General features: G+C 36.8%; 1 protein-coding gene across 1 annotated transcript in view; it reads left to right on the forward strand.

Moving 5' to 3' along the window:
- Positions 1-16,828, forward strand: part of LOC126278875 (prosaposin) — a 70,229-nt gene that overhangs the window by 23,061 nt on the left and 30,340 nt on the right. The window contains exons 7-8 of the mRNA XM_049979153.1: positions 11,794-11,982; positions 13,404-13,523. Coding sequence (XP_049835110.1) covers positions 11,794-11,982; positions 13,404-13,523 — 309 coding nt within the window. The remainder of the gene's footprint in view (positions 1-11,793; positions 11,983-13,403; positions 13,524-16,828) is intronic.

A 16,828-nucleotide genomic window follows, 5' to 3' on the forward strand; every position in this document is an offset into this window, starting at 1 on the left:
CAACAGATGCCAATATTGCAGACCCTTGCAAAATAGCGGACATCAAAGTTCATATTAGACAGCATTCTGCGACAGAATTCTTGAATGCAGAACATGAAACACCTATCCGCATTTGACTGACAAAATGTGTGCAATGATGCAACAGTATCAGCATTGTTAGACAATGGGTTCATCGCTGTAACAAAGCTGAAGGGTAAACATTGCCTCACAAAACATGGAGCAGCGGGTCGATGACTGCACACAATAATTAGCGATCTTAATGACATAATTCTTTGTGACCACCGGGTGACTGCATATGATTTGTGTCACAGTAACTTCCTCAGTAAGGGCAGTGTTCTAGTTAATTTAACAGGCATAATGTTTCTTGAACCAGAGTCGAAGAGGCAATCAGTGAAAAACACCACTAAAGAGATTATGAAAATTGGATGGGGAAATATTCCCTTGTCACCCATACAGCCCTGACCTCGCGCAATCGGACTTCCATCTGTTTGGGTTGTGAAAGCAGCTCAGCACAGGATTCACATTGAAGAAGTGAGGAGACTGTCAGAAGGTCTATGCATCAGTGGCTGCTGTAGCAGGATATGTGTTTTACCACACTTTAATAGATGTCCTTGTTTAAAGATGGACCAAAACTGTGGGAATGAGTGGAGATTATATTGAAAAGTCTAATCATCAGTGTTGTGGTACCCAACTTAAGTTGTCGTATGAAATTCTTGACAGATGGAAAAAAATTTAAAAAAAGAGGAATTACCACTTTTGACTGGCCCTCTTATTGCATAGTGTAAAAATGTCGACCTTAGCGCTTGCAGTTTAATCTGTGCATGTAAGACAACCTTGTCTTTTTCCAGATGATTAATTTTGGAAAAACCTCATCCTGTAATCGGATAAATTTGGTATGTACTTCAGAAGAATGTGAAAAATCTTTCTGCTAAGAGTAACAACTCACCAAGTAATCATAAATGCACATAAGCAAGGCTGAAATCTTCACAGGATTTTCAGATACATTAGAAATTTGTCTCTCGGAAGAGTTAATTACAGCCTAAAATTTAGCACTGAAATCACTGACACATTGAATAGTTAAACCAGTTTGTGTTGTGGCCATTTCATTTTTAAGTTTCATCAAGTACCACAACACCCCCATCCTCACCTGTTCGCCACTTCTAACCTTCCCCCAACCTCAGAAATCTAAGTGTTTCCATTTTTTTATTGAAACAAGCTCATTGATTAGATAAGATATGTTTTTCCTTCTAAAAAGATCTATAAGAGGGAGACCCTCCAGGATGTAGAACATGTCAGAAAACAAGAATCCCCGACAAACATTTAAAAAGCAAAACAGATGTGCATATGTACCTCCCACAGATAGCAAATGAAATATTGCTTGTGATGTGAATAAATCAAAAAAGCTTAACACATTTTCATTTAATAGTTAACAACAAACTTGTCACACAACGTTCAGTGTTGAGTGTACTGATATGCAATATGATACTTCTTGGGCTATTGATGCCATGTGCCATCAAATAAACAATAATTTATTATGACTGCATTACCGCACGGAGTTTGTACAGAAGTACGTCATACATTATTCAATATTATTGGTAACATATACGCACCACTCAGTTCTACTAAGAAATTCGTCAATGAAGTTGGAATTGTTGGCCACCAATAAATCTTTTACCCTCATCTCAAACTGAACTTCAACTATTAGTAAACTGTTTCGGCTGGTGGCAATTTATTGAAAGTGTTTGTGTGTGAATAATGAACATATTTTTGGAACAGAGAGAGTTACTTTAAATTTTTGTGGCCATAACTTGTATTTCTAGTATTTATTCCACGAACTGAGCTGTATGTTTGGAAAAAAAAAAAAGATATTTTAATGAGAGATTTCATTCTGAGTAAATACATTGGGAAGCGGTAGTTATTACCTCTAGTTACCTAAACATGCCTCAGGCCTCTGCAGAATGTTCGGAAATTACAACTACAGGTTGTTGTTGTTGTTTGATGAGTTACTCTGGTAAATTATCTAGCGTGACATCATGTAATGAAACTAAACATAGTATCTAGAATTTTATTTTTATGTCTCCTGTGTCTGACATTTGCATTGTGAATAGAGATTTGTTTCAGCAGTTCTGTGGTATGCCCCTCCCAGTTGAATTTCTTACCAAACTGTAATCCCAAGGATTTAACACAGTCAACATCCAGAATGAGATTTTCACTCTGCAGCAGTGCGTGCGCTGATATGAAACTTCCTGGCAGATTAAAACTGTGTGCCCGACTGAGACTAGAACTCGGGACCTTTGCCTTTCGCGGGCAAGTGCTCTACCATCTGAGCTACCGAAGCACGACTCACGACCGGTACTCACAGCTTTACTTCTGCCAGTATCCGTCTCCTACCTTCCAATCTTTACAGAAGCTCTCCTGCGAACAGTCAACATCCTCTATCTGCCGATCATTTTTTTTTATGCATAGATTGGTGGTGAACCTGAAATGATCCACATATAGTGTAATTTTTCAAAGTTAGTCAAAAATAACTGACCAAAAACCATTTATTAATATCCATAAAAATTTCATTGGCTTGTTTAAGTTCTTTGTGTTTTATCTTCATCACAAAGTTTTTTGAACAGAATTGCTGGTTTTGGCTATAAAATAGCCATCTTCAGACTACAATAGAGGTAAAAGAACTATTACTATCTAATGCAATAATAGATTAAAAAGATGGACAAAAAATATAATATCAACGAGATTTACCTCTTATTCAGCTGAATAGTATTGATATTCCAACCTGAAATTTTGGTTTGTGTAAACTTTTTATATTTGTCCACCTGAAAAATCTTAGTCTTTTCTGACAGTTTAAAGCTGGTAAGACTTTAAAAAGCATTCAAAATAAAAAAATTGATTACAGAATACATTCCAAAATTGAATATATTGTAAAGACTGTGGAATTAGTATTATAAAGGAAAAAGGAGTAAACTTTGAGAACATATCTACGGTCATTTTCCAAAAAATCATCAATAAGTAATATCATGATGGAAAGGAATTGAATGTGAAATAACAAAAAAAAAAAGCAAATTACACATTTCAGTAAAATAAATTAGACATAGCATAATTTGCAGTGGGGAAGGTAGTGAAGTGCAGTAATTGTTAATACATAGTAGAAGCTACTTAGTTTCATGGCAGTTTGTCTCGTCGGCAATTCTTGCGCAGTTTTATGTAGCAAACAATCCAGCAAGGAACAACACTTTGCCCCATGTGCAGTGTGTCAACAAACATGTGTAGATGATAGCAGCACTGTTGACCTCTGCAAGCCTTCAATGGGTGCACAATGACCATTCATACTAAAAACTCAATGTCAGGAAATAAGTTCTTCAAAGATTTTGAAATGCGTTTTTGTTGAAACCACTTTGCTCATTAAGAACATAAGGATGCTGTCTCCTACTGCCAAAAATTTAAATAAAGTGCTGAGGTATCAATTGTCGGGAGCGGTGTGCAAAATTTTCAAATGATTTAAGAGGTGTTTTCAAAATGTAAGGTGGCATTATATTTTTATGAAAAAATATTTATTTATTCGACAATATTCATGTTGTCCCATTCAAAGTAATCCCCTTCAAATACAGTAAACTTGAGCCGACCCTTCTTCCAATCCTCGAAGCACTTCTCATAAACAATTTTTGGTATAGCCTTGACTACTTCCAGCAATGCAGTTTTTATTTCCTCAGTCTTTGAAAATTTTCATCCTTTCATAGGTCTCTTCAGTTTTGGGAACAGGAAAAAGGTACAGGGGGCCAAATCCAGTGAATATTGTGGCAGAGGTATATTTGTCGTGTTGTTTTCTGGCCAAAAAATCTCTCGCAAGCAACAATGAATGAGCATGTGCATTGTCGTGATGCAAAAGCCATGAATTGTTTTTCCACAATTCCTGTCTTTTTTGTGTATTGCTTCTTGCAAATGATGCGTAATACTTCTTACTAACAGTATGACCTTAGGCAAAAATTCATGCACTACGCCGTGGTAATTGGAAGGGGGGAAGAAAAAAAAAAGTCAGCGAAACTTTGACACTTGATCGGACTTGGCATGCTTTTTTCGGTCTTGGTTCTCCGGAATGCTTCCATGATTGGGCTATGGTTTTGACGTAATAACTGTAAACCCATGTTTCTTCACCAGTTTTGATTCTATTTGAGGAAATCTGAATCACCATTGACGTCATTAAAGAGCTCCTGAGTAATGCTCATGCAATGATTCTTCTGACCAAAATTGAGAAGTTTTGGAGCAAACTGCACACACAAATCTTATGCCCAAAACATCCAAAAAAATTGCGCGACACAAGCCACTCAATATGCCAACATCCTCAGCAACTTCTCTTACGGTAATTCCACAATTTTCCAAAAAGATTTTCTTCGCAGCTTTGACATTAGCATCTTTCGTTGATGTGCTGGGGCGTCTAGAGTAAGGTCACTCATTGTCACCTCGGTGGTACCACTTGCACACATTTTTTTACTTGGAGCAGACTGACCATATGCCACTGTAAACAATTTTTATTGTTTTAGAGCATGTAATTCCATTTTGCACACAAAATTGGATTCAAATTCTCCATTTTTTTATAATTGAAAATCACCAAGAACACTAAAATGTTTCTAACCCTTCTATCTGTCAAAAACAAATGCAATTGCTGTACACTTGAAACTGTGAACATGTGTTTGGGACATGTGTACCAACAAAAGAAAGAAAATTGATAATCGAATGTACATTGCCTGCACAATTTGAAAAGTCACTGTACTTTTTGAACAGCCCTCGTATATCTGTGTTCTTTAAATCTTGTTTCGGAAGAGTCCCATCTTCCTAATATAAAAGCAATTGCACTCACTGCAAGTAAATTTTATAAACACCTGAATCTGAAAATTTATTATGCTTGATTTGCTGTTCATTGCAATGTTTGTATCATCTGCAAACAAAACAAACTTGGCAGTAATGCTGAAAAGGTCTTACAGTCACAAGAAAAAGTGTATGTAGATAGAACCTTGTGAGACTCCAAATGCAGAGAGTTCCCAGCAGGATGATTGTCTCTTAGCTTAATTCATGCCTCTTTTGTATTGACATACTTCGTTTATTGTGAGAGATAAAGATTTCACACATTTTGCAGCATTTCCTGTTACACCATAATATTCTAATGTACTTAGGATATTGTGACTTATGCAATCCGATGTCTTAACAGGTAACGAAATACACCTGCAGCCTGTAATTTATTGTCTAAAAGAATGGAGCACATTCTTACTGTATGTATAGATGGCCTTCTCAATATTGGAACCTCCCTTAGAAACACAAACTGTGACTGCCAGTATCTAAATTGTTGTTAGATGGTTAAGAAGCCAGTAGTATCTTTTATAACATTTTAGTGTACTGGCAAAAGTGAAATTCGTTGGGATTTTGATGGTATGTTATCTTGCACGGAGGCTTAACTTCAAAATATTTCAACCATTCAGGAAATGTTCCACTGATAAATGACTGGTTACACAGTAACTTAATATTACTGTACCCAGAAGCACACTCTTTAAGTAATTCTGTTAACATTTTATCATAACTACTAAAATATTTTGATTTTAATGATGGACACAATTACTTCTATTGGAATAGTGAGGACCTTATTCATGTTGTTTATAATGACTGGTCTGAGTGATTATGTGGCAGCATCTACTGAACCTGACAGTTATGAAATGCTTTTTAGGAAATTATATACTACATACATTTGTTCCCAAAGTATCATTAATTCTTAATGCTATTTGCTCCTCTTCACCTCTTGTTACACCAGTCTCCCCTTTCACCATATCCCATATTTTCTTTATTTTGCTATCTGATGTGATTATCTTTTTCTCATAATGTTTGCTTTGGTTTCCACGTTACTAACTTCAGTATTTTGCAGTAATCTTGTAATGAACTATAGCATCATTAGAGTTGTTTCTCATTGATAGTTTGCTTTTTGTCTAGCAAGATATTTATCCTGTGAGTAATCCATTGCTTTTTGTAATCTCTGGCCTGATCTGGTTCAGTTCTGGAAGTTCAGTTTTCAAATATGGTAAGGATAATGTTATGAAAAGTGTTGTAATATTCATTGAAGGCATGAGCACTGTACATGCCACTGAAGTTCATTCCTTTGAAAAGTTTCCTAAAATCAACTTTTGTCTTAGTGGCTACCCTCTTGAACTCGGATGTAGTAGATTTATATCCTGTTCAGTATCAATGTTTAACAAAATGAACTGCATCTCATGATCAGAAATGTTTTCGTTGCCAAGTGACACCTTTATAGAAAGGTCTACTTTTGAACAATTAGCTATCATAGTTGAAAAGTTTAAGGCAGGAGTTAAATTGAGTGAAAGTGTTACTCGCTGTAATAAATTCTTACTGGAAGAGTTTTTTTAAAAAAATATCTACATTAAAATTACGGTCAGACACGACTTGTTTTTTGCTGTTACACTGGCAGATAGTGTCAAGGTGATTTATGAACAGACTAAAATTATCTGCAGTTGCTAGATATACACTCACTACCATGAAATTCTGCTTATGTCAAACATGCACTCTTATGCTGCTCTAAACAAAATTTTTGAATGTCTGTTCGTCAGGTTATGACAATTTCTAATGAATATGGCAACTCCTTCCTTCTCCAGTTCTCATTTACAAAAGGGAGGTGTAACTTAAATCTTAACAAAAACAGTTAACACATGTATACCAACCAGCATATGATGGGCAGAGAGGCAGATTGTCACATTGGTTTTCTGACTGTGGTCTTCCGATATTTTGATATTATAACATTGACTGAAATAATATTAAGTAAAAATGAATTTTCTTTAGATTCTGAAATCAAAGATTTGTTTAAATTCTGATCTCTTAAAACAGTATTTCTTTCTGTCCTTCCTATCCTAAAAACATGCTGCTCTGTGTCCTACAACTATTAATATTTTTCCACTCACTATATTTTCTGTTATTAGCCAAAGTAATTTACGTTTCACTTTCTTGTTGAGGTGATGGCTATGCCCTGTACAATCCCATCTATTGACAGAATCAAGAGAACCACACCAATATGTGACCTTATAATCCAATCTTCTTCTGACAATGTTTCAAATGGTCCACTCACTATAACCACAGTGTGACTTGAAGTCTTTACAAAGTGATCATAAGTCCTCTGTCACATGCCCCATACCATATAAACGGTTAACAGTTACTGTTTATTTCCACATGTTTCAAAGGTTTAAACTTCCATCAGATAGATTTATAAACATTCACATGGCTTATCTGTATTGCCGCAATAGGATGCAGGTAAGACGGCAGCTGAGTGAAGTGTTGCGACGTGGCCATTTACCTTTTCCATGCTGTCAACACTATGCTGCCAGCAGAGTTAACTGCCAACAGTTGCATGCTTAGCAATATTGTTTTTGTAAGAGTTTCACCATTCCAATGGATATTCTGTTCACCTAGTGAAAACTATTCTTCTTGTACTTAATTTCACATTTCAGTTTGCCTTTCTGAGCAGGTTGTCAACCTATTTCATCTTTCTCAAACTATTTTGGATCAGCTTGTTTCGACAACATTTATGCAGCTACATTAGTAGTAGTGCACATTTCATCCTTGCACAGTAATTACTCGAGATCAAGAGGCTCGTCCAAGATGGAGTAGCATGGAGAACTGCATTAGTCCAATCTTTGGACTGAAGACAACATGAACAGCAACAACTAGAACACACTTCATTTTACTGAGACAAAACAGTGTTAGTGGTGGTGTTTCCCAAGTTCAGAAGCACTCCCTTGGACTTGTGATGAAGGAATTCTTGTAGTACAAAAATTTGTGACAGTTGTAGGAGGAAGTGCCACGAACAACATTCTAAAGACCCTGACCGATGTCATAAGAGCGTTGGGGTTGGGGGCAATTTAAAGATCACTTTTATATTTTTCTTGAATAACTCAAAAACTGTAGTCACGCAAAAGTATTTTCCAGCGTAAAATTAATTTAGTTTAAATTTTCCACGAAAAGGTTCTATTAAAAGCAAACATTAAACTTGTACACCATGTTTATATCAAGAAATAAATTGTGTTCCTCTGGTGTAGCAGGGTGGATGGTAAGGGTAATGTGTGGGATAGTCGCAGTGGAAAGGAAGTCACCAGATTGTGTTCATGTACTTCACTCCTTAATAGTTCTACAAACTGAAGAGTGAGCAGGCAATTCATCCCTCTCTTTTCCCCACTAAAAGTTGAGAAGCAACTTCCGTACAGGGTGATTCACATAGCTGTACCGACCCACCATACTTCTAGAGGGGGGGGGGGGGGGTTAGAGGAGATCCTTCACAGTAGCTGTAGCTGTAGTGTCCTTAGGGGAACGGCAGCCTCCCCCACCATGAGCGCTGCTCACTTTCCAGTTGACATAGTCTGCCTGTAAAAGGTACAGCCTATCTCTGTCCATCACATCCTTGCCAGTTTTCTAATGTGAGTACTTCAAGCACATGCAAAAAATATTAAAAATGCAAATTTCATTAATAGGTATTCAATGTAACTCACAACATACATTTAGAGGTATTGATCTGTAAGTAAGGGCTTGAACTTGAAAATACGGGGGAAAAAATGCATTCATTGGGTAAGTGATATCTACTTACAAGACTGAGGTTTTTGAATTAACGTAAACAAAAAATATTAAAAAATGGACTGTCAGTGGAATTCATGAAAAACAATTTTTCAGAATTTTAAAATACGAAGTAACTGACTAGATTACAATATTTATTTTCAAAGGTTGGTCATAAAGAACACCCCCCCCCCCCCCCCCCCCGCCCCCTCTGGTATTGCACTGCTGCCCTTAGAAATGGATCACACATTTAATAATTGGTTTTTAACCCAGTTCATTTGAAGATGAACTTAAGTTTTATGCTGTTAAAGTAATATTTTTAAGTAGTTACTGAATGACACAATAGGCCACAAATACTTTTAATGTTTTATTTTATTGCCATAACTGTTTTTTGGTAGAATACTATGCTGCTCTTCAGCTGACTTACATTTTACTCTTATACAGATTTTTTCATGATACAAGCTTTTTCATAAACAGCATGTCATCTGTTCCACTTTGCACAAGAATGTTTTGGTATATAGTTCCACTTTATATAAGTTGTTTCGTTAATAAAAAATATGCAAAAATTCTTGCATTTTTTTATATGATGGAAAAGTACTTGTGTTCACTTTCAAATGTTCCAGCAGACGGCTATTTATTTTGTTGTGGTCTGTGTGGTTTTCTAACTCTATGTACACTGATGAGCCAAAACATTATGAGCACCTACTTAAAAGCATGTTGGTCCACTTCTGAAATGCAATTCAGAAGTGATGCTGTATGCCATGATTTGACAAGTACTTGATTGGTTTGCAGAGGTTTGTAGCACCAGATGCCTATGCAGATTTCCCATAATTTATGCATGGTTCGTTTGGAGGCTTGGAGCTTGTGCCCGCTAGTACCCCAGTTAGGTTTCATTGAATTCAGGTAAGCTGACATAAACATGAGTTCACTCTCGTGCTTCTCAAACCATTGCAGCAGACAGTTGCCCTGTTGAGATGCCATCACTGTTGAGGAAGACATCAAGCGTAAAAAGTTATAGGTGGTCCCAAATAATGTTCATGCAGTGCACAGCTGTCGTGGTGCCTTCGATGACTGCAACAGGTCCCGTGGAAGTCCAGGTGAATGTCCCCCATAATATAATACTGCTACCACCAGCCAGCATCCGTGGTGCGCCTCGTGTTTCGGGCAGCTGTTTTCCAGATGGCATTTCTGGACCCGACCATTGACCTGATTAAACAATAAATGGGATTAATCTGACCAGGCAACTTGATTCCATCGATTCGTGGTCCAATCTCGATGATCACATGCTCACTGTAATCCGAATTCACGATGTTGTTAGATCAACATAGGAGCACATAGGGATCCTCTGCCGTGGAACATCGTGTTCAGCATTGTATGCTGAGTGGTGTGCTCCAAAAAACTTGTGCTTGTGCCAACATTATTTTGTCATCGGATCTGTCACAGTTCGCCGCATTTCTTGCTTTAGAGTGTGGGGAAATCTCTGAGCCCTATGTTGTGGGATAAGGTATGGATGTTCCACTTGTCGTCGCCGACTTGTGGTTTCAGCATTCTTCAACCTCTTTCTGCAGATGCTCATGACAATAGCATGTGAACAGCTGAATGTATTATTTTAAATAACTTCCTTGGGCTGCTAAAAGAAGTTACAAATGCACCCCTAAGTCACACCACTGCAATTTAAGCAACCAGTATATAATTGAATAAAGATGAACTATCATGCTGAACAAATATCTTGCTCTCATCCCACCCTCCATCTTTTTAATTTTGTATTTCCTGCAATTAACTTATGAACTCTAATAATAATTAAATATCTGTATCTGTACACATGTCTACTTCACAATATGCAATTGGTTGACTTTGAAGTATTTTGTCAATAAATTCCATTGATAGTAGTAAAAAATCTTACTAAAACAATTTGTCCTAGTGTCTTCTAATAATAAGTTCACTTTTAAGAGTGCAGACATTTTTCTAGTATCAACATGCTAAATTTTGAATATCCTATACATCACCTGTGCTCTTTTTGCCTCCCAAGTTGATATTTAATAAATAGTGTCCTTGCATCTTTGCTTAATGATGATCTTTGCATTGTAAACAAAAACATCAAGTTTATAGCACAGTGCTCAACACTCATTTTAAGAATATTATGAAGTGTGCCACAGTAATTTATTTACATTATGTGTGTTTTGTGGAATTCAAGAACATACACATCAAGCTAGAAAACCACATGGACCACAACAGAATAAATTGCTATCTACGGGAAGGTATATAAAGGACTTCTACCACTTTGCATAATGTATAAAAGAATGCAAGCACTTTAGCAGGTTTTTATTAATGAAACAACTTATAAAATGTCACTAAATACTCGAATATTCTTGTGGAGTGTGGAGCAGACGAAATGCTGTTGATCAAAACATCTGTGTAATGAAAAATATTAGCGTCTGAAGATTGGATTGGTAGCCAGAAACTGGTTGTGCCAATAAAATAAAAAATTTGAAAAGTATTTGCGGCTGGTTGCTTCATTCACTATTGTTAATAGCTTCGGAGTTCACAAGATCCAATGTAGATAAAACCATACTTTAAATAATCGGCGACTTCTTCCCATCCTTACAACATAGAAAACTATTAGTCCTATAGAAGAAAGGAACAGAACCCTTCTTGTAGAAAATTTGTATGGTGTAATTGTGTACTGGGAACACTTTTGCTGGAAGACAAGGTTTTAATTCATTGCATCTAAATGCCCACCCCCAACTCCTCACAACAGTATGCACACTGCATCAGTCAGGTTTTTAGTATGTTGTTTGTGGCATTTCCTCCTATCACTGTACTAAAATGGCTACACAATTTGTTCTTCTCCTAAGTTTCCTTCATTGTCTCAACTAATGCATTGCTCTTATCTTAATATCCTCTGCATTGTTTGTATAGTGCTCCTTAAAAAATCCATAGTGTTACACGACCAATGGTTCTCCCATTTGCGGATTAGTACATAATTTTAGATGATGGTGCAATCTACATGTCAGATACATAGATAAGGTCAAATTCTGAATATCTCCAGTCTTTTGTACTTTTGCATGAATTGGTACATCAATGGTAAACACAAATAAGCTGTATTTTATGTAACCTTAGCATAAAATTGGTTTAGTATTCTGTTGTCATTACTCAGTATTACATACTGTTTTAATTTTGATCAATTTACTTAATCAGGATAATGTTGAACTGACAATTGAGTCCTCAGTTGGAGTTGTGATGGCAAATAAAGATGACCTGCCATGTGATTTTTGTGAACAACTTATTATCCACTTGAGAGATGTGTTAATTGCTAACACAACTGAAGCTGAATTTAAAATGGTTCTTCGTGGACTCTGCAAACAGACGGGACCTTTTGCTGAGGAAGTAAGTAAATAATATTCTTCTGCAGTTTTATAAAAATATAAATTTAGGTACTGACCTTCTCAGTTTTAGAATGCAGACATCTTGCATTGAACTGCATTAGATAAAAACTATTAAAAATGAAGTGCAGTGTCTGATTTTTGTATGCCATAATGCAGTGTACCGAGTTGATTCCCAACAAAAAACAGTACCTAATGTTGTTAAGACAAGCAAAATCAGTTATATGTGCATAACATAATATACATATAGAAAACAAAGATGCTGTGACTTACGAAACGAGAAAGCGGTGGTACGTAGACACAATAAAAAGACACACAAACGAATTTCAAGCTTTTGCAACCCAAGGTTGCTTCATCAGGAAAGAGGAAAGGAGAGGGAAAGACAAAAGGATATGGGTTTTAAGGGAGAGGGTAAAGAGTCATTCCAATCCCGGGAATGGAAAGACTTACCTTAAGGGGAGAAAATAAAGGATAGGTATGTGCACGTGCACATATATACAGACACGGGCAGACATGTGTAAAGGCCAAGAGGTTAGGCAGAGATGTCACTCGAGGCGGAAGTACAGAGGCAAAGATGTTATTGAATGACAAGTGATGTATGAGGGGCGTCAACTGGAAAACACATTTTTTACGAATTTGATCATAAATAGTAAGACTGAGGTAATAGCAGGAACAAAAATAAAATTTATATTAGGAAAGTAAGAGGTCTTATACCCCTTTCTGGTTGCAGAAAGAGGGGGTAATTGTAATTCTAGTATAAGCATGTAAGTTTTTGTCCACTCACATTCGTAGAAAAATTTCAGTAGTCATGAAGATACTAAAAAGCTGTGGTTACAATTTGCTGTGAAGACCTTGTGATCAGTGGCTTAGTGACAAATGTGTCTATGTAAAATATTTTAAAGCATTGATGCACGAGAGAGAGAGAGAGAGAGAGAGAGAGAGAGAGAGATAGCTAGAAAAATCGCATGGCTATTACATGTGTACTCATGTTGCTGGATGTTCCTGGTCTTGTCTGTTACTATTCATATTCCTTTTTACTTCCGATCTGTTCTATCATTGTCTTCTTCATGAATGATCTACAGAATGCAGGTACCAGAAAGTAGTTTGATATAAGATTTGTGGCACTGACATAAAGGGAAGTTCGGTTGACTGTAAAGAGATCAAAGTTATCATTGTTGGGGACAGGTTTACTCACATATTACAGGTATCTTAATCCAGTTTCACCTGGTGTAGAATTATTAACGATTAAGTACAGGATTAACATACACCACACCTGTGTAAACCAACAATAATGGAAGCTGCCTTGAATAAAATCCTGTTCTCGGAGTTCTGTACATTTATCTAATATTTTATCACTTGTGAACCGTTCATATTATACAGTTATATTAATGTTTATAAATTGATTCTTTGGTTTGAATTTTTCAGTGTCTCACAATTGTTGACGAATATTATGGAGCAATTTACAACTTCCTTGTAGAAAGTTTGGTTCCAAAAGATGTGTGCAGTGTTATGGGATTATGCCCTAAGCCTGAAAATGCAGGAAAGGTAAGATAGATTTACTATAGTTTCACATATGCAAAGTTTGGCCAAAAAATGTCAGTATTGCAATTTTTCTCTATGTAAGCCGTATTGGCTCCAATGGCGCATAACTCTGATGAAAATTCTCCCTCTCCTCCTTCCTTGCACTGTCTGCTTCTCTAAATTACTGGACAGGATTTCTCAAGTACTAATTTCTTTCTTCCAAGGATTCAATTTTAATTTCCCGGAGCATTTGTTGCACTTCCGTACTGCCTGTACCAACCTCTTCAGGTCCTAGCAGCACTTCTCGGAATTCATTCCATGTCTGTTGTCAGACGTACTTGACAAGAACTCGAAACACTGGAACAGTATTCTATTTCATACCACTACATATTGTTATCCGTAATTGTTTATACAGAATGACGTGCTCAAGATGTTCACAACTTATCTTTTAATAAAATACTATGCAGTTCTTTGTCTTTGTTGTAGGCATTGTCTAATACTGATCCACATTTAGGGAGAGCTGCCATTCTTTGTATCAAGTGGAAAATTTTGTCTGTCTTTCCGAATTTTCTTACAATCATCAAATGATGATACTTTCCTGTACACAATGGCATTGTCAACGAGTTACCTTACAGTGCTGCTTGATCTTATCTGACAAAGTATTTATGTTTATTGAAACATTTAAAGGTCATATCACACTTCCTTTGGGCTTGGCCAATGTATTTTCATTTCTGTGGAACATTGACCATGCAGTACAACAATCTTAGTTATCTTAATGAAATATTCACAGAGCCAGTCACACATTTCTGAAGATACTCCGCATGATTGTGTCTTCATCTCCCCCTCCCCCCCCCCCCCCCCCCCCAAAACACACACAAACACACACAGGAACATCATAATGTTTGAACTTGGACTACACTTCGTATTATGTAAGACATCAGTGGTACTGGTCTGTAATTTTGTGCATCTGATTTATTACCCCCACCCCACCCCGTGGTTTTATTGGAGCAATCTGTGCTCTTTACCAGTGACACAGGACTGTATGCTGTGCAAGTGATTCTCAAAAGATCTCAGCTAGGAAAGAAGCCAGTTCTACTGCATACTCGGTGTTTGGGGCCTAGTGCCTTCCTCACTTTAAGTAGTGTTCGTTGTTTCTCAATTCCAGGACTGCTAATATTTGTAATTGCTCATTGATAGGTATGTGCAGCAATCGGACATTGATTTGGTAACATAATCTTATGCAAATAAATCTGAAAGTGAGAAATTTAAGATTTCTGCCATATGTAGTTTAGACATTAGGTGGCTTCCCAGGAGATGGAATGGAAGGTTTTGTTCGACTCAATGGCTTTATATATAACAGAAACTTAACGGTATTTTCTGATAAGTCTTTTTCCAGCGTCTGACTGAGAGCTATTGTAGAGCTCGCTCCTGTCCTTTACTAAAGGTGCCCAAATTGCTATTAACTTTGCTGTGTCACTAACCTTGCGATCTGTATTATAAGGAATATGTAGGGTTTTTTTTTTTTTTTTCTCTCCACAATTCTCTACAAATGGTGCCATCAAACCAGAGTGTGTCTTTGCTGACTTCAATTACTTGGAACCTAGTTGAGTAATTGCTGGCGAAAGTCTTGTAACCCTCAAAATGCATAATTTATTTTCAGGAGAGAAGAAAACGAGTGAAATGTTTGTGAATGCTTATCTGCCTTTGGTAATCAGCTGAAATGAGGCCACTACTTATTAATTTACAATACGTTTGACAGTGTGCGGCTTTTAAATAAAGATAAGAGAGGTGATCGTTGGACATCAATGTGAATCATGGGTAATGGGTCCCCATTAGGCTAATCAAGCTAACTATCACAGATAAAACTGTTGTGTTGATTTTTACCCCTACAAAGTTTTTCAAGTAGTTCTGACTCTTGTATCACAGAAGTACTGTTTGATAATCTAATGGTATCTTTCTACAAATGTAATCCATTATCTTATATTTTGGATTTTCGCGGATTTGGTTTTCAGTAGTGCTTAGATCATTGAAATATTCTCGCTGCATGTAACAAGCCAGAAAGAAGTTGTTTGGTCTTGCAATTGCTATTGCCTGATACCATTTAGATGGTTCATACGCAAGGTCAATCTTCTTGTTTTTATCAATTACTGCAGAACCTGAAATGGCAAGGCAAAAAGCCGTGCCCTGTTAGAAATTTTTGCTCCACAGATGTAAAGTACTGGAAGTTCAACAGATATTGATACAAAATAATAGTTTCCCTGTTGTTGTTTTGTCCTGTACAATGATCTGACCACAGCTCTAAAATTCTTTAATAACTTGATTCTAGTGCTGAAAATTCAGAGGTTGAGAACTTAGGAGGCAAGAGGTAATTTCTGGTGATTCCCGTCTGCCTACATTTTCAGGCCATACCCACATTCATATCTTGTCATCAATGTTACAAATTGCTTGACTGCAAGTTGACAGCTGATACAGATTGAATACTGCATAAAAGTAAGAGTAGGACAGAACAATACATGCTGTAGAACTGTCCATATGGCAACATAAGTTTCAGTCTTTGATTATTGTGGGTCTCATTCTGCAGCATCAAATACGCTGCTTCTGCCCAAGAATGGTGCAGTTTGCTCACTTCTTCAGTATTCTTTCTTTCTGTTTCATTTACAGTGTTAACTGAAGGAACAGTCTTTCACAATACCCACATGAATCTGACGTGGTATGTGCTACCCCAAAGCTAAATGATATTCTCCCACGAAAATCTCTCTGTATGCTCTTTCACTGCATTGTATTGTAGGATTGCCTTCTTTAAAGAGTTGATGAAGTTTATTAACATTCAAATCAGAACTCCGGCAGAGCATTTCATTCTTATGTGTCAAATAGTGTCTTCCTTGTGCTGGTAGCATCTCATGTGCTTCGTTATCAAATCCTACAGGTCATTATGTAGCTTGCTCAGATGATTCTTGTGCATACTGTTTCTGCCTTCAATTGATATATCATTTTTGCACCCACCTTTTCAGCAGGGATTTTCCCAGACACTGTGGGTGGGTGTATTTTTTTAAAATTGTGAACCAAATGTGGTTGTCCTGGATTCTGCTTGTATTTCTAGAAATTTTTAGTTTTCAGTTAAATTTTTGTAGTTTTGAGTGGTAAAAAGTGATACTCAAAGAATTTAACGTTAATCCACTAATGCAGCAATGAAACATAAACTGGAGAATAAAACTTCACTTGGAAAGAAAACTCGCCATTTCCACCAACGAAACACAGAGCTCACACAGGCACCTGCCGACAGCAAAATGTGTCAAAGCCTTTAGGGCAAAGACCATGCAATACTTCAT

The sequence above is a fragment of the Schistocerca gregaria genome, chromosome 1 (assembly GCF_023897955.1).
Source record: "Schistocerca gregaria isolate iqSchGreg1 chromosome 1, iqSchGreg1.2, whole genome shotgun sequence".
In the NCBI taxonomy this organism is placed as follows: domain Eukaryota; kingdom Metazoa; phylum Arthropoda; class Insecta; order Orthoptera; family Acrididae; genus Schistocerca; species Schistocerca gregaria.